This window comes from Hippocampus bargibanti, linkage group LG09 (genome assembly GCF_051943395.1).
Source record: "Hippocampus bargibanti isolate YZ-2025 linkage group LG09, ASM5194339v1, whole genome shotgun sequence".
Lineage (NCBI taxonomy): Eukaryota > Metazoa > Chordata > Actinopteri > Syngnathiformes > Syngnathidae > Hippocampus > Hippocampus bargibanti.
Window position 1 is genome coordinate 6,196,640 of NC_142742.1, and position 18,982 is coordinate 6,215,621.

At 40.6% G+C, this 18,982-nt stretch overlaps 1 protein-coding gene across 5 annotated transcripts in view; it reads right to left on the reverse strand.

The window, feature by feature from the left end:
* LOC148893451 (ryanodine receptor 3) overlaps positions 1 to 18,982 on the reverse strand; it is a 102,104-nt gene that overhangs the window by 57,660 nt on the left and 25,462 nt on the right. For all 5 annotated transcript variants that reach the window (XM_089005057.1, XM_089005056.1, XM_089005053.1 and 2 more), the window contains 23 exons: positions 18,671 to 18,792; positions 17,750 to 17,930; positions 16,336 to 16,471; positions 15,136 to 15,231; positions 14,913 to 15,031; positions 14,664 to 14,797; positions 13,462 to 13,703; positions 12,830 to 13,022; positions 11,558 to 11,774; positions 11,365 to 11,469; positions 8,859 to 8,962; positions 7,614 to 7,697; positions 7,366 to 7,525; positions 6,455 to 6,599; positions 6,080 to 6,282; positions 5,224 to 5,398; positions 4,199 to 4,407; positions 3,923 to 4,122; positions 2,705 to 2,771; positions 2,478 to 2,638; positions 2,246 to 2,411; positions 1,587 to 1,673; positions 632 to 858 (listed from right to left, as the gene is read on the reverse strand). In XM_089005057.1, the coding sequence (XP_088861183.1) occupies positions 632 to 858; positions 1,587 to 1,673; positions 2,246 to 2,411; positions 2,478 to 2,638; positions 2,705 to 2,771; positions 3,923 to 4,122; positions 4,199 to 4,407; positions 5,224 to 5,398; positions 6,080 to 6,282; positions 6,455 to 6,599; positions 7,366 to 7,525; positions 7,614 to 7,697; positions 8,859 to 8,962; positions 11,365 to 11,469; positions 11,558 to 11,774; positions 12,830 to 13,022; positions 13,462 to 13,703; positions 14,664 to 14,797; positions 14,913 to 15,031; positions 15,136 to 15,231; positions 16,336 to 16,471; positions 17,750 to 17,930; positions 18,671 to 18,792 (3,533 nt within the window). The remainder of the gene's footprint in view (positions 1 to 631; positions 859 to 1,586; positions 1,674 to 2,245; positions 2,412 to 2,477; positions 2,639 to 2,704; positions 2,772 to 3,922; positions 4,123 to 4,198; positions 4,408 to 5,223; positions 5,399 to 6,079; positions 6,283 to 6,454; positions 6,600 to 7,365; positions 7,526 to 7,613; positions 7,698 to 8,858; positions 8,963 to 11,364; positions 11,470 to 11,557; positions 11,775 to 12,829; positions 13,023 to 13,461; positions 13,704 to 14,663; positions 14,798 to 14,912; positions 15,032 to 15,135; positions 15,232 to 16,335; positions 16,472 to 17,749; positions 17,931 to 18,670; positions 18,793 to 18,982) is intronic.

The following is an 18,982-nucleotide window of genomic DNA, read 5'->3' on the forward strand; positions in this document are numbered from 1 at the left end:
GAGCTGCATAAACAAATATATTGTTATGTTGATTTAATAGCGGTTTTGTCAAGCCACAATGGCTGAAGGAGGAGAAGAAATGGATTTGGTTGCAGATATACCGTTAAAGCCATTTTCAAGACGGACGTTTCAAGAATAGATGGACATCATGAAAAAAGGTTGAACAGCTCTTAAGCTAGCAAAAATAGCAAATAACATTGCAATTTTATCATGAATGTTCTACACGTTCATAGTAAAAATTCAGTTTAAAGACAGTATTTCTTAAGTTTCTTCAAGTCACAAGTTATTTCCTGGCCAACGGCACCCTCTAGTGGATTGATTCAGCCTAGCCCTACGGAAGGCCTAAGAGTGACATGCACGGCCCGCCACTGGAAAATACATTTTGTTTTTATGTTCTTAACTTTTCAAGCACAAACAATATCCGAGTGCTAGGCATCCCTCTCGTAATGACAATAGATGAAGATGAAATGGTATTTTCAATCATGGTTCTGATGCGTAAAACAGAGTCAATGCCTTTAGAAATAGAACCGTTTTAACAAATCGAGATTGCAGACTGAATGAAAATCTATGAACATTTACTTTAAAAAACATACCACAAGATATGGATGTTAAAAAGAATGAAATAAAATACCTGTTCTCCTCAGGTATGTGAACCGCCATCATCTGCAGAGGCTCCACACACTGGACCGACCATCCGTGTCTCTCGCTGACCTTCGCCGTTTCTACTTTCAGGAAGACGTTTGGCATACGGCTCCACAAAACCGCATTGATGGTCTGGACATCAAGGCGAGGGGGACACTGAGGCACCGGGTTCTTATGCTCACTCTTAAATATGGCTGACGACAGCGGCATGGCGTTCTGTGCAAAGGGGACATGACATTTCGGCCGTTAGAGAGCTTTGTGCATGGAGTGATCATCCGCGATAAAAAAAAATGCAATGCGGTATTGAAATACTTCAAATGAAAGTGATATCAGACTTTCTGAATAAATAAGCTTTTTAAAGTACAATGTGGTTATGTGAATGTTTGATCCTATTTTCTGAAAAGCAAATTGCATATGTAGCCATCATGTTACTTCATGCTTTAGCATCTTATGAAGACATTAAAATGATAAACAGGGACATGTCTGAGCTATTTGAGAATGAGCAATGTAATTTCCTGTCTATGTGTGCGAGAGTTACAGAGAGAAAGCCATCATCATTTCCCCTTAAACGTTATTTCCATCAAACGGTACAGTTAACTATATAGTACTGATGAATGTGGATTTTTTTTCCAATTCCAATCTCAAAGGTTGTTAATGTTACCAAATTGTCATGCGTTGCAAATTCATTTTTGGCAATTTCTACTGGGGCTATAAAGTAGAGCCTCACAGTACAAGACAATTCATATAGCATTGACTAGCAGTGTTTTTTTTTTCAACAAAAATGTTCTGAATTCTGGTTAGATGACATTTTTAGCCATTGTGATTCTTTGGAGATTCATTGGACATTGTTTTCCTGTTTTATGCTGGTCAAAGAAGTCAATGAAACTGATAGAAACGTGTCTCAAATCATGTGGAAATATTCCATAAAGAGTCACAAATTGTACCTTTATTTTGGCTAATTCAAATTGAAATAGGTTGGGGCTGGTGGGTTGCACAAATACGGCAGGGAAAAGCTTGGTGTTTGGTTCCACCTGGAGCGGAGACAAAAGCAGCCACCATTTAAAAAAAACAGAGCAATATACAACTTGAGCAAAGCTGCTTAAAGTGGCATCATTTTGGATGGTGTGTGTGTGTGTGTGTGTGTGTGTGTGTGTGTGTGTGTGTGTGTGTGTGTGTGTGTGTGTGTGTGTGTGTGTGTGTGTGTGTGTGTGCGTGTGTGAGTGTGTGTGTTATGCATCATGAATGCGACGTTGATGATGACTCAGCACTGGATTACTCCACTGAATTTAAGAAGCTTAAACCCTTCAAAAGAGTTCTCACAGCCGAACAGATAAGTTGTCAAATGTCCGAGAATCAACAAAGCAAATGTCATGACTATGTTGGGGGAAAATATGCAAACACAGCACGTAAGTTCCTGACAAGATTACCATTACGAACCACTACGAGATGGATGGATGGATGAACAATTACACACGGAGTGATCTTCACTCTTTGACCCTGAAAAGTCTCTTTCAGATTATCTGTCACAGATCCATCTGCAGCGTCGTATTGATCTTTAAGAGTCAAAAGGCATGTTAGCATCCATAGCGAACACATTTCCTACCTGGTAGGATATGGATACCTCCTTGCCGTTGACTGTAAATGTCACCAATCCAGTGGCGAGGTCACTGAGACATCCAATTTCCAGGTCGACGTTGCTTCGACTTGAGCCGTGAGTAGCGTTGGTCACATCGCCACCCCAAACCATGTAGCAGTTACTCCTCTTGACGCTATTAGAAGCAGACTTGTCATTGATCCTTCTTTGCTAAAGACAAAATAAAGACTGAAAATCTTACCTCTCATGGACCCGCCCTCGCTCATCACCCAAAGTCACAGTCACTGTTCTGGTCTTGCTCAGGGCAAAGTTGTTGCTATAGTAATGGTAGTCGGGGGTAACCCATCCCACCCAAACGCATGCGGGGTCTTGACCAGCAAAGACCCTCACGGAGTGGTAGTACTGTAAGGAAATGTGGAAGAGTGTAAATGTTGGATCAAGCAATGTTAATTGATATTGTTTCACTACCATTGTGATACTGCTGTAGTCCACTCGTCGAGTTTCATCACATTGCCGCACGGATCGCAGGGGATACCTATCAAATATCACATTTAAAAGATGATATATGATATATATATATATATATGTATATATATGGTGATGGCACTTCATTTCGGCCTGAATCTTAAATTTGCTACATCAGACATGTCCAAAGTCCAGCCTGGGGGGCAAATGTGGCCCGTGGTCAGTTTTCATCCGGCCTCCATCATAAAATCAATAATGTCTGCACTGTTACTTGCATTTACTAAGTGCTGCCATCTAGAGGCTCATTTATGCCAATGCAAAAGTGGAACTGTCGCGGCTTAGAATTGTAGCGGATTTACGTCATTGAATCAAAGATTGAGTATTTTTCTGTTTTGTCACATTATTACTTATTTAGTTTTTTTCCTGTTGTTTTGACTTCAAGATGGCGGCAGGAGAATGGCTGCCTTTACAGCAGGTCCTGTATTCTGTTTTTCTACTTCTTCCCTTCCTTTCCTTTTCATAACTTTGCTTCTATGAAATGTAAATGTCTCCACTGCGAGACTAATAAAGGGTAATCCAATTCAATTCAATTAGTAACAGTACATTCATATATGAGTAAATGACTGAATGATCAAACCCAATTTTCCAAAATGGCGACAATCAACAGAAGGACGAAAGTTGACTGAGAAGGAAACGATGGGTGGTAATTGGACCATTTCTTCACTGAAATACGTAACAACAAAATGGCTCCAACTCTGACCCAAAATCTGGCCCCATTAGCAAAAAGTTTCGACACCCCTGCGCTACATCATACAGACACTCCCCAACTTACGAACGAGATATGTTCCGAACAGTCATTCGTAAGGTGAATTTGTTCGTAAGTTGATTCAGTGCTATATTTTGGACAAAATGTATGTTTTTGGCTTATCTAAGTAGGTTTAAGATTTATATAAGTATGTTTAAGGTTTGTAGAAGTAACCTTTCTGTACTGAAAAATAAACATTTAATAAAATATATGCTCTATAAGGATATGTACAACTGGAGAAAAACATTTGTTACTACAAAAATGTTCGTAAGTCGAATGTTCGTAAGTAGGGAGTGTCTGTATGTTGGACAATGCATGACTGTACCGCATTAAATAAAAGAAACAAATTCCCACACCCACAGTCTACTTTGTTTATTTGGATTGCATCAACGTTAACGTATTAAAAGAATAAGCACCTGTGTTTGACTTTGAGGGTGTCATCATCGTGTACTCCATTCACATCGATAACAGGACTGGCTTTGAAGAAGGAGTGAAACTCCACAGGCATACTGAGTCGACAAAACACCATATCTGTGTTGCTGTTCTGGGTGCCAAATGTCTTGTGGGTAACCTTGAGACACGGCGGGCTGTCCACAGTCCCGTCAATCCTCGTCACCTGAGAAAAAAACCCACAGTCTTATTATACATTCAAATGAGCCACCCGTTAAGGTATTTGAATTTCTGGTCTTAACTGTGATGTGATTGTGCTCCTTTGGCACATTGACAAACGTTGGCAGACGCTTGCTGAACCACATGGTGAGCTCTCTGTTCATGTTGACGGCAAAGGGTTCAAATCCCTCTTGAAGGCCGCACATGGTGTAATACTTAAAGGTGCTGGCATCTTTACCAAGATTCATACGGCCCACCTGAGCTAATCCCAGGCTGCATACTGGGATGAACCCTGAAAAGCAAACGAGGGCGGTCAATAAATCCTCTATTATCTACGTGAACAACTGCTTCACATGCAATGGCTACTTTTAAAGACAATGGTAGTCTTTAGCAATGGTTCTCACCATGAGTTCCATCGAACCTAGAGGGTTCGATGAATCAGTCTCAGCGGTTCGACGGACCTCTGCTTTGGAGGTTAAGACTACCCGACTAGCATGTTCTCTCAGTCGTCAACGTGTGACTGTTATGATTATCTGTCGTCATGCTAACTTGAGCAACTCAAAACTGAAGGAACACTTCTTGAATCATATTTTTATGTTTCCCCTTATAAAGGGTTTTGTGTTTTCCCCTTATGAACTGGTTGGTTTCAGTACCACCAAGAAGGTTCACTGCAAGACGTCCAAAAATTTGTCCATTCCAGTGCCAGGGTTTTTGTCATTTTCACTCAAATTCCAGGACCCACAGAATGTTGAGTTTTAGGACTACATAAACATCCAATCTAGCATAACAAACCTTAGACTCTCTTCTTTCATCAGAGAAAAAAAAAAGAGTTAATTCCTAAATTATATGGGTCTGGAGGAGCTAGAAATGGGCACGGCTGTACAGATGACAAATGGTGCAGTGGGAGGGAAAACCATTGCCAGAGGTCTGACCAAAGCTTTATCGGCACCCCCGCAAGAAAAACAAAACCCGAACAAATTCGGGAATGGTGCTCCACGACATATTTTCAATTCCTGAATAAATTCAGGAATGGCAGTGAATGAGAACCACTGCCTTTTCTTGTAATGCTGACCACCAAATTCCAATTCACAGGCACACAGTTTCTCACCATCCTCCGTTTCAAAGTCGGTGAAGCAAAGTTCAGAGCCTTTGGTGGTGATAAGTATCTCTCCGTTGAGGGTGAAGATCATGGATTTGTCCTCCATGTTGATCATACAGCCAACCACGTCCCCGCTGTGCCAGCAGCGTCCAAACAAACGTCCGCCCAAATTCAGACAGTGGCCCTGTGTACATGTTAAGAAGACAGGACGAAAAAGTGCAAAAATGATCTGCTGAAGATGATGATCGCACCCAATGAATCATCAGAAAAGAGTGATGAGTGAGAAAGACCGTATGAAAGCGGCTGATGTGGACATAGATATGTAGTTCTGCTCAGATATGTTAATGATTCGAAATGTTTGATTGAATGTTTATGTTGTCCTAAAACTCAATATACTGTGGGTCCTGGAATTCGAGTGACAATGACAAAAACCCTGGCACTCAAGTGGACACATTTTTGCACGTCTGGCAGTGAATGAGTTAAACTCCATTTAATTGATCAGACACTTGTTAAGATATCTGATTGAAATTACACACAGGTATGCCAAAACGTATCATCTAATCCACTGGTGTGAAAGTCACGGCCCGGGGGCCAAATCTGGACCGTCACATTGTTTATTCGGCCCGCAAAAGCAAATCAAACTTGTGAAATTCCATGCCTTGCTAAAGTCCGAACCAAAATTTCAAATTGTCCCATGTAAACCACAATAACAGTCATTATTTTTGACTTATTCTTATTATGAGTTATTCTTTAATTCATTGTGCGCTCAGTATGGAATATGTGGCGGAGATACATTTGTTAAAATAATCGCATTTGTTTTTAACTTTGACAAACATAAATGAAAAGCAATATTGGATGCCATTACCCTGTATCCGTCAAAGACGAAAGCCAACTGATCAGTGCCAAGTTCCACATCTGGCTTACACCCAGGTCTTGCCCAGCCAACTCTCATGTCTCCTCCTGTGACGGCCTCAAATTCAAAGTACCATTTCCCCGTCTTCACTGCGTACGTGCGTTCCACTCTGAAAAATCGGATTTTGTCGATGCTGAGTCGCTCAACCATTTGACCTAGAAGGGATGGCAAAACGTAATTAAAGAAGGCTTCATAAAGGCGAAAAAAACATTTCAAAATAATAACCATATGTATGGACAAAAGTATTGGGACACTTGGCTATTACACCTCTCGTCTTGTCAATACTTTTGTCCATTTCTGTGACATTTTAAGAGTGTAACACACCACCTTCTTGATCGGATGGCTCCACATTGTAACCATAACCAATCAAGGTGCGAATAGCCTCTCGTAGGCTATCACGGTTTGATTTCTTGGTGCGCTCATCAAGCAGGACGTAAGGAACCAGGCGTGGATTGCGTTTACTTTTCAGATCCTGAAAGTACCATAGAGGAAAATACAGTAAAGTCTCGTTATATCGATATCGGATATATCGATAGTCCCGGTTATATCGATACTATTTCTATGCACGCACGGAGAAAATTACATGCAAACAGGGTCGGATATATCGATAGTCCCGGTTATATCGATATTTTTTCGGACTCCCTTGAATATCGATATAACGAGACTTTACTGTATAATAATAAAAATACATGTAATTTACAAGCGCATTTCTGAACACCCAAGGACACTTTACAAAAAAAAAACAATAAAACCACGAATAAAACAATAAATAAGAAAATAGCAGATTAAACCAGACCATGAAAGCAAGACTGAGAAATTTTTGATTGACCCCGAAAAGAAGTGAGTTACAATAATCGATACGGGAGGTGACGAGACTGTGTAAGGATAGCAGTGGTGGGAGGGATGAGAATGACGGAGACGATTGATATTACAGAGGTGGAAATATGCAGAACAAGTTATGTTATTTATATGGGAGTGAAAATATAGTGTGCTATCGAGGATGACACCCAGGCTCTTGACCTGAAGGGCGACATAAAGAACCTCGAGTTATCGACCGAGAGTAGAGAACCTGGCTATATAAAGAACCTAGAATAACCTGAACACTGCATTCATTCAAGCTTCCGGGATAATGAAAAAAGCTGAACAAACCACATTATAAATTCGTAAAATTGTTTGGGGTTTAGAAATGTGTCAATATTTTTGCTTTGAGTGCACATGAGAGCATTCGTACAATGTACCTGCTGAATCCCGTACGTCCAACCCTGCTTTATACGGTCTTTGGCCCACACATTGTGTGCATTCTCTGCCAATTTGTCCACCAATACCTCTTGACCTGGCGTCAATTTCATGTCAGACAGGTCCAGTGGGGATGGTTTGTAACCATTGGACATCATGAAGCTACAAGAGAAATAGAGCAAATTACTGATTTTTAAATGCCAAATGACTAGAGAGTATGAGACCAGAATAGGAAAATCAGTACTCTTACTTCTTTGGGAGTTTAATCTTCTTTAGTGACTCATCAGCATTTGAATTGACCTGAACTACACGACAGCCCAGTGCCAGAAGAGTTCTGTGGACGGCGGGAAATAAAAAACAACACAGATATTTAATCGCTAATTACCGTATTTTTCGCCGTATAAGATCCAACAAAGTATAAGACGCACCCTCAAAGAATGGTGTATTCTCAAACCTTTTCCATATATAAGGCACATCGGACTATAAATCGCAACTTCCATGAATGAAAAATGGTTTTACATATATAATATACAGACACTCCCCTACTTACAAACATTCAAGTTACGAACAACAGTACATACGAACATTTTTACAGTAACATGTAGCATTCTCTCTATTTGTATATGTACACGTCTTTATAGATCATATATTTTATTACATATTTATTCGTCAGTACTAACCAATACAGGTTACTAAGTATACAAGCCTAAAACATACTTATGTAAATCTTAATCCCATCTTTGATCTCAAAACCCACCTATTTAAAATTGCATTTTCTGTGTAGCTATTTCTCTTGTTGCTATTTATCATTATATTTTATTTATTGTATTCTATTTGTGATTGTATTTTATGTATTATAGTACCTATGCTTGTCTGTGGCTGTAAAGTCCTTGACTCCTTTGAGAGCTTTGAAAGCCACTTAAAATAAAATTAATTATTATTAACCCTACTCATATTAGCCATAAACATACATTCCATACAAAATCTAGCACTGAATCAACTTACGAACAAATTCACCTTACGAACGAGCTACGTTCCTATCTCATTCATAAATTCTGGAGCGTCTGTATAAATATCTGTAGCTTGGCAGAGGGCCGCAGAATTCAGACGTAATACATGGATGACTACATTTCCTGCCGGCAGTAGGGACAATCTTTCTGGTTCCGTGACTTCGTCCACAGTGTCTGACTGTCATATCTCTGACAATATCTAAAAGTGTTTCCAAATATAAGGCACACCACATCATAAGGCGCTATGGTCGAGGCTGGGGTTACACACTACTTCTTCTACAGGGGAAATGGAGTCGGTGGCCGCTGACAGTCGTTACGAGACCTGTTGTTGCTCAATATTACTTCACACATAAGGCACACCTGCGTATAAGGCGCAGGGTCATCATTTGAAGAAAATCAAGACTTTTGGGTGTGCCTTATACACCGTAAAATACGGTAAATGATATATAAAATCCATCCATCGAACCATTCATGGCATAACATACTTGAGAGTTTCTGTCGACATTTGCAGGTTGTAGTTCTTTTCAGTGTCGGGCAGTTTGGAGAAATCTACCAGACACGGATGCTGCCGTTTATTATCATCCCTGATCTAAGAGAAAATAACAAGATGGATATCAACTGAATCACCATCGCCCCCAAATGCATTTGGTACAAAGTACAAAACGACACATCTTTGTCTTGCCTGTGGGCTGACAAGTGAAGAGAAATGTTTACCACAGGCTGCCGCTGATGAAGAGTAACAGGCCACTGTGGTGAACATGTCATGGAAGACAACGAAGAAACACATCCTCTCTTTGCCTGGCCGGAATACCAAGCGAGAGATGCATTGCCTCTCAAGAGGCTGGACTTTTTGCCAAAAAACCTATTGGCAATGCCGCATGGCAATGGTGGATATTTACCACAAATGCATGCACAGATATGCAGTTGTGTTTGTGCATGAATGTGATGAACACCAGCCAGCTCTTTTGAAAACATTTAAATAATTTCACAGTTATTTCGAAGCATTTTTTTTTTTTTGCTCTACAGGTTTTGCATTTAAGAAAGCTAGCTGAGATTTACAAAAAAATAGTCATAGTCGTAGAGGGAGGATGTTCATGTGTTTGAATAATACACACTGTCTTAAAATATTCTTTAGTTGGTCCTAATAGGGCAAAACAGGTACAGTATGTTCATTGCCTATGACTCACTACACGATAAACCAAGAGAGAAACATTCTAGTTGGTTTCTATTTGATGTCTCAAATTACAGACAATTTGAGGCTGCCTTTACAGCAGCTCCTATATTTTGTTTACTCTACTCTTATTTTGTTTACTCTTCTTATTTTTCCTTTCCTCTTCCTTTCATCACTGCTGCTGTGAATTGTGTTTTTTTTCCATTGGGAGACAAATAAATGTTATCTAATGTAATCTAATCCCATCTAATCTAATCTAATCAATCTAATCTATATAATCAAACCAAATCAAATCAAACCTAATCTAATCTAATGTAATCACTTGATGGTTAGAGTCTTTGTAAAGGCAAATCAAGTCGCGCTTTGGATTTTATTTACTCACCTTCTCATGGTTTGGTTTTCTTTTTGTGGATAGAATCAAGAAGCAAGGCAAGGGTGCGGAAAATCCGACTGGACCCTCAACACCCTGCCCATCACCTTTTCCAGCGACTCCCCTCAGGCGGGTGCTACCGATCCATGCGCACTAAATCATGCAGCGCGTTCTCTTAGAGACACATTCCTTGTGTGTTCTACATACTTGGCCAATAAAGATAATTCTGATGATTGTGATTCTGATGATTCTGAACTGCCGCCTATATTTTTACATTTTCAGGGTGTTTTGTGGTGCTTGCAAATTCAATTAAAAATCCCAATTTATATTCATCCATAAAGCTAAATTATATTCATCCATAAGGCTAATTAAATGTCACCTTGCAGAAAAGGTAAAGAAAGTAAAGTGCTCCTCTTGGTTTGTCGCTGTATCAAAATTGAAAAGATCCTGTTATGCGCTCGGGTGAAACAAGTCATTTGTGAATTGAGTGTCCATTGATACACAGACCGCCATGTTGTGTTTCCTCCAAAGAAACTGCGAGGAAGCATCAGATGGTATGGAAAGCTCTGTGCATGGAGAAGGTACAGTAATTTGTCTTTCCACTTACCCTCTTTTTGGTGTGAACCGCAAATGATGGGAGAGAAAGCAAGATGACGTACAGGCTTTTGTGATCGATTGAATCCTATAGTCAGTCATTCTTAATTTAACTCATTCACTGCCATTCCCAAATTTATTTGGGAATTGAAAATATGACGAAGACCGCTATTCCGAAATGTGTTCGGGTTTTGTTTGTTCAGTCAGAGTTAAAAAAATCAAAATCCTTTTTTATATGCTATTACTTTGTTTTTAACGCATTCACTGGCATTCACGAATGTATTCAGGAATTATAAATATGACATAGACCGCCATTCACGAATTTGGGTTTTGTTTTTTCATGCTTGTGTGCCGATAAAGCGCTGGCCATCACCTCTGCCAATGTTTTTTCTTTTCCATAAGAGGGCATCATTTCCCTTTCTTTCCATTTTAGCGCTTTATTCCAGCTTCAGCTGTTGTTAAAGCACTATATAAACCAATATGTATAGCATTGCATTTTGGAAATCCGCCCTTATTTCAAGCTCCTATAACTCCAGACCCATATAATTGAGGAATTAACTCGTTTTTTATGATGAGAGAAGAGAGTCGAAGATTTCTTATGCTGCATTGAATGTTTATGTCGTCCTAAAACTCAATATTTTGTGGGTCCTGGAATTCAAGTGACAATGATAAAAACCCAGGCATTGGAGTGGACACATTTTTGAACGTCTGGCAGTGAATGAGTTAATTTAACAACATGTATCAAATCAATGTTTGTTTTGTCCCCCAAAAAATGGCAAAATGGACCGTTTTTTTATTATATTATCATGATGGTGATTTTGTTACCACAGCAAGATGCTGGCAGAAATGCCCTCACCTTTCCGTAGGACCATCCCAGTTCGATTTTATTCATTCCCCACAATTCATGGATGTTCTCCGCCAGCTTGTCCCGAACTTTCTCTAAATGAGGCGGCATAACTATCTGTTGATACAAACAGAGCAGATTGTTTTTAATCGTTTTTAATTTCATGTTATCATTGCAATGAAAAAACATCACTCCCGCTCATTACCTGGCTGGTTTCCACCGGCGTGGGAATAAAAGAGGCCTGTGACAAGATGAGGGTGGTGCCAAGCAAATCTCGTACCCCGTCTACGTCCCTCTTGTACTCTTTAACTGGCTCCACCCTCAATTTTTCTTTGGGCAGCAAGGCTTCATAACACGGGGCATAACTTGATGGTGGTAGGAATTTAAAGTCGCCATGACGACCACCCAACAGGAACCTTACCCTGATGACATAAAAAAAAAAAACTTACAATGAAATGGAATACAAATTAAGGGAGCAGATGCGTCGAACTTTGCGGTCTCGTAAAATCTGCATCGGCGAAGCTGAAACTCGAAGAGGGACCATTTTAACTCAAGAGTTTTAAAAACAAAGTCTTCGTCGCCACTGTTAAGAAGACCTCCTGAGGCAGCCCAAAATAAAACATTGGAGTAAATGGTGTGATGTTAACGCGATGACGCAAATGAGTCATTTATGGCTGCGGGCCTTCAATTATTGAAGAGCCGGCCGGCATGCCACAAACCAAAGAGACTTTGACCCTTGTTCAGTGGGTCAGCAGGTTCATTTGCAAGCACGTCACTCCCCAAATTAAATGGCGCAGCTGGAAATCAAACAGCGTGAAAGGAATAACAAGGGCAGCTAATTTTCCTTTCTGTTTTGATTCATTACATTTGAGAATAAGTTTTAGATGAGGACGATTTTGGATTTGACCAGCACAAGGTTGATATTTCCGTTCTGACGGCTCTCTGTGTGGTAGTAGGGAAGCAGGGGGAGGCAAAGCCTCACCTGCATATGACTATCATATTTTCCCGGAGTATAAGGCACAACACTAGTAAATGGTGGATTTTAAAACTTTTTCCATATACAGGGATACCTCGGTTTTCGACCATAATCCGTTTCAGAAACCTGTTCGAAAACCAAAACAGCACTTTCCATTAAAATCAATGCAAACAATCTTAATCCGTTCAAAGTCTACAAAACAACAAGTTAACTATTTCATCGCATAAACCGGATAAAAACTTAATAATAGAGTCCAGACCCATATCATTTAAGAATAAATTATTTTTTTCTCATGAAAAAAGAGTGTCTACGGTTTCTTACGTTGCATTGAATGTTTATGTAGTCCTCAAACGCAATATTCTGTGGGTCCTAGAATTTGAGTGAAAATGACAAACCCTGGAGTGGACTCATTTTCGCACGTCTGGCAGCGAATGAGTTTAAGTTGCACCTTTTATTCCGGTGCACCAAATATTTCGGAAAATATGGTCGTTAAAAACTTACTTGACACCCGCAGAGAAGCTGACCACTGGAAAGAAGAGTCCATCTGTGTTGAAGTTCTCAAACATGCCCTGGACGGGCTGTCCGTTGATACGAAAAGAGATACTCGGAGCTCCGAGGTCGAGGCAACAGCTCACCACATCCTCTGATGTCAAAATGTGCTGGTGGTGGGATGCGACCACCCGGGGGATGCGTCCTAGGAAACAAACAAATGCACGTTGATGTTATTGGATTTTGCTTCTGTCTCGACTCAACTCCCTCCCAGCCCTGCCCCGCCTGCCCCTTGCCACTGCCACACTCACCAAACTCTGAGTACATGCTACACTCTGTACTATCATCCTGAACCCTATTTTTTTTCTTTTAACTGCACAACCTCAACTCAGCCGTTTTTGTCTTGCATTACTACACTACGTCATTTTACACACGATACTACCTCACCTTACATTCACAATTTACATGTATTGTCTGTCTTTTTTAGCCACATTATAAGTGCCTTGCACGATGGGTCCTAGAGGACAGTAATTTCATCTATACTGTATGTCATGCACATTTGACAATAAAGCTGACTTTGAAATTGACTTGACTTTGACATGCATGAAGGGCCTTGGAAAAAAACACACAAGGAGTAGTCTCACCTGACCAGAGGTGCAGTCCATCAAAACCGTAAGAGTAAAGATCATCTCCCACGCCGTTTGCCCCCCAGCCTTCACCTCCTCCGGGGTAAGGTGCGTAGCCTTTGGTGTTGGCCCAGCCCACCCGTAGATGAGAAGGTTCACTGGTCACAAAGTGGTCCACCTGGTCAATCATCAGCTCGTAGTACCACTTCTTATACTGAGCTGAGCCCTCGCTCACCCCAAGGAAGATATTCGGTCTCATACTGCCGAGGGAAGAAAAGGAGCGATGCAATTCACCCAAAATGCCTGCTTCTATGTGGATTCATTAGAAGGCAAATACAGTGATACCTCAGCTCATGAACGTAATTGGTTCCCAGAACGTGTGTGTAAGGCAAAAAGTGTGTATTCCAAACATTAATTTCCCATAAGAAACCATTTAAAATGAGAATAATCCATTCACAGTTCCCCACAAAACATAATTTTCTACTAAATAAGCCTTAAAACTACACAAAATATACATATAATAATACAAATATACACAATATACATATATATAAATATACTCATTTTATGTATAATAAATGTACTATTGTATTGTAATTAAAGAAATAAACTGTACAGTATAATAAAGTTGTTTTCTTTACTTTCTTGATGGTCGTTGATGTAGTTGCCTCTCGATGATATCCGAGTGAAGTGCCGTACTTTCTCGGCGATAATACCCTCACTCACACTGTCCGCTTCTAGCTACTTTTCGTTAATCCAAATCAACAGAAGTTTTTCAACTTCTTCTATTGCCTGAGACCGTTGCTTAGACAACACAGAAATACCCTTAGCCACACGTAGCACCGGTCGACTTAGCATACTGTTACTGGGACGCTAAGTCAAACAAACGCACACCTCGTTCGTGTTTTTCGATGATCTCCTTCTTCTCGACCATAATTTTCTTTTGTGTCCTCTTCGGCTTAACACAAGCCTGTGGTGGGGTCTTTTTCGGTCCCATGATAGCAAAAGTACTCCACTTGATAACAAACGACGTCCGCACTCAGAGAAAGGGGGTGACAAAAACTAGTCTGCCAGCCAAGACTAAATGCTCGCGAATTTAATGTTCCTGAGGCAAAAAGTTCATGAGCTAAAGCGTTTGTAAACTGAGGTATCACTGTACACTTCTCCGAGCAGATTGTAAAAATCCAGTAGTCCAGTGTAAAAATACTGCCTTTTCTCACCTTTGGACATCATTGACTAGCTGAGTTTGTAGCAGTAAGTCTCTCTTGGGCAGCAAGTGATCACAAATGAGGTTTTGATTGGTTCGCACGGCGACGCCATTACACACACACAATGAGCAAAGCACATCGAGGATCTAGAGGCAGAGAAGAGGAAGGAGCCGGGGAGGGAAAAAGGCAGCGGCGATATCATAAATAATACTGCAGTAGCTCTATCAATGTCATTCGGTATATAAAATATGTGCTACTGACCTTGTGGTTACGTCCATGTTTGTATAGCAGCGATATGATGGACTTGATGTGTCCTTTCTGGATCATGTTGAGAGCTTCAGGGCTCTCAATTAGAATACAGTGTAGAACTTCCAGAATGCCTACGAGTAGTTTTGGAGTAGGAGACAACACAGGTCACAAGTTATGAACATCATCTTTGATTCAGGATTTAAGAATGCAGTTCAAAGATTGACAGTGAGCTTACCTGAAGAAGACTCCAGTCTCTCCAGTTTGCTAACAAGCCAATCCAAGTTGTTGGAAAATTGAGTGCAGTTGTTCCTGTTTCCTCTGATTAACGCTGCTGCATGGCATGAGGAAAGAATGCATGCTTGTTAAAAAAAGGGGGGCTCGATGAAAAGGTTTCTTCAGCCGTCATCTGTACTTCTTTGAAGGTATCAGACGTTTTGCTCCTCATCCGAAGAGCTTCGTCAGCGAACTAATGTTGTGCTGGTAACTCTCGCCCTATATATATCCCTAATGGACAGAGGTGGCGGTGCCAGACCTCTGCTCTGATAGGTCCCTGCTCTAAGATTGGAGCAGTAGACTATTCCCTGAAGCTAATTTGATTACCTCTAATGTTCTATGCCTGGCTCTGATTGCCCCATTAGATCTGGTATCACTTCATCAGCATGACTAAGCCGACCTACGAAGTTTGTTGTATGAAGATGAAAATACTAATATACTAAAATACAGTCAGCAAGCAATGAGAATAAAAGTGTGTCAGCGCAGAGCGCCAAAGCGTATGTGGAACTGTCGCGCCTTGGAATTAAAGCGGATTTACGTGGGACAATCTCTTTTTGTCAATGGATGCTACAGATTAAGATTAAGATTACGTCCCTGATCCACTGGTGAAAAGGACGCTTTGATCCTCTCTTCTTTCATCTAGAACTGCGGTCACATTATTTGTCTTTTTGTTGTTGTTTTCACTTCAAGATGCCGCCGCAAGAGTGGCTGCCTTTACGGCAGCTCTATTTTGTTTTTCTACTTCTTCCTTTCCTTTCCTCTTCCGTCCATAACTTTGCTGCTGTAAAATGTAAATTTCTCCGCAGCAAAACTAATAAAGGCTAATCCAAGTACTGTCACCCTATGTGAAATTAGTGTACATAATAAGCCTCTGAAGGTCACGCACATTAATATGAGTAGCTTCATATATGATAGGATGACAGTCATATTTAGAATGTAGGTTCATCCACGATGCCACGTCACTATGAACTGTTACAGATTAGAAGAAAATATATGTGAGGGCAAATTGACCTCTGTGAACTGTCGCGACCTTGGAAATCAATCCCAAGTGTGCAGATTCAGCAAAATGGGGGTTAAATAACATGTCAGCGCAGCTCCTGCTAGACAGAGTCATTCATCACTGCCAGAAATTGCATGTGTGCATTATATTATCATATCTTACCCAATAGCTCATAAAGCAGGTTGAGGATGTCTTTCCAGGCTGCTCCAGCTTCTGGACCAGCACACTCCCCAAAATGGGCTACACTGTTGTAGACATTCAGACGGTCTATGCAGTTGGATACAAGTGTCAGCATGCCCTGCAAAATGAAACAACCAATAGTTTGTCAAAAACGGTACACAATGGACATTTTCTTGGTATCTGCGGTGCCGCCATTGAAAAAAAAGTACTATATTTTCCGGTGTATAAGGTGCACCGGACCACAGGGCGCACCCCCAATGAATTGTGTATTTTTAAACATTTTCCATATATAAGGTGCACCGGACTATAAGGCACACATTCAATGAATGAAAAAGGTTTTCCATATATATAAGGCACACCACAATATAAGGCGCTACAGTAGAGGCTGGGGTATGTTTTATATACAGCGATACCTTGGTTTATGAACTTAATTGGTTCCCAGACAGTGTGTAAGGTGAAAAGTGTTTATCCCAAAAAAATAATTTCCCATAGGAAACCATGAAAATGAGAATAATCCGTTCCCAGGTCCCCATAAAACATAATTTTCTACTTTCTAATTTTCTAAGCCTTAAAACCACACACAATATTGCTTATTTTATGGTATTGTAATTAAAGAAATAAACTGTACAGTATAATAAAGTGGTTTTATTTACCTTTGTAATGGTCGTTGAAGGCTTGATGGAATGGAGTGGCCGGTTGCATCAGCATTAAAGGACAACCGACGTCACTTTTTTTGTTTGTTCTGACTTTAACCGAAGACTGGGGGCGTGGAATAGAGGACAAAAACAAGTCGGCTGCCATTTTCTTGTTAGGAGAACGGGCTCGTTCGCGGACGACACATCAATTATTGTGGCGCTCCGTGTGTATCACGAAAAATAGTTTGTATGCCAAGCTAAAATTTTCATAAATTTAACGTTCGTGAATCGAAAAGTTCCTAAGCCAAGGGGTTCGTAAACCGAGGTATCACTGTACTGTATATCCCAGCTGTACATAAACTGGACAAAAAGGGAAAAATAAGCTCAATATTACCGTATTTTCCGTTGTATAAGGCGCACCCAAAAGCATTAATTTTCTTCAAAAGATGACCATGTGCCTTATATGCAGGTGTGCCTTATAGATGAAGTCATAATGAGCCTCAAAGGGTCTCACAACTACTGTCAGCAGCCACCGACTCTATTATCACCCCTGTTAGACGTAGTGCTTAACCTGTGGTGTGCCTTATATTAGGAAAACGTTTATATTTTATATATTAACTTTTTCCATTCATTGAAGGTGCGCGCCTTATAGTCCGGTCCACCTTATATATGGAAAAGGTTTGAAAATAAACCATTCATTGGGCCTTATACACCGGAAAATACAGTAACTAAGACGTATGTCCTGGTGCGCTCAAACTCACTTCCTGTTTGAAAAGATTCTGCCTGTTTTTGAGGGAGCGTAGCTTGATCTGCCTCTCTTCATGCTCCAGCGTAGCATCAGGAAGCTTGAAGTAGGTGATGAGGTCATTGAGGGTTTGGAGCACCTCCTCAATGGGCAAAGTCACAAGTGCCTTGTTCTTCAAACCCAGACAATCCAGATCCCTGCCAAGGTGACACAGACGCGTACAATATTGATGGCGGATCGATAAAATATTCTCATTGATTAATGTGCAATCGAAATGACAATAGGTTGTGATAACAAAAGCATGGTGTTTAAAACCACGGCGGTATCCATGCTGAAATTGTCGGAGGGCTAAAAATAGCTCCGGTCGTGGGCATGGGAGGAGTGCAAGGGGATGTGTGTGTGTCACCGCCTCAAGGGAGGCTGACACACACTCACGTCTTCCCACCATGAGTGTTTCCAATTCCACACAAGGGACACAAGATGGACGGCTTGATGATAAATAAAGGTAGTAAGCGCATCCGCTTACACATTCCCTTGCTGCTATTGTAGACAGTATGCAGACTTAAAGTACAGATAGTTATTTTAAAAAAACAAAAGGTGGAAGCTTTTCACAAAAACTGTACATGAAAAATTATTATTATGGACTAAAATTTTGTTTAAAAGTCAAATATCATTGAATGTATCCGTTTTAATAAAACTAGCACTCCATGTGCTGCATTGACACGACGGCGAGGCAAGTAGAGCCTCACTATTAGCGTTAGCGTTCGATTTAGCATTAGCGATAGCATTAGCGTATCAAACGTGAAAGAAAGGAGTTCATATTCAGATTTTGTGTGCGGCCTTGACATGACATGAATGGACGGCTGTCTAAGCTATATTCCAATATTTTCACAATTTGAAACAGCGTAACATCATGACTCACGTCACATTTGAGTACCTGATGAATCTGTTAAAGAGGAGTGTGGTGTTGCGGATGATCCGCGCCGCTCGAGATTCCTCGTGTTGACAGCGCTGCAGAGTCAAGCCGTCGTCCATGTGACCTTCGGAATGTAGGCAGGCCTTCAGACGGGGAGAGAAATAAAAGGGAGATCTTGTCATGATGAGCAAAAGCTACTGTATTTTCCGTACTATAAGGCGCACCCCAAAGCCTTCATTTTCTTCAAAATATGATCCTCCACCTTATAATCAGATGCACCTTATATGTGAAGTGATAATGAGCTGCAACAGTTGTCAGATTAGATGACTTGTC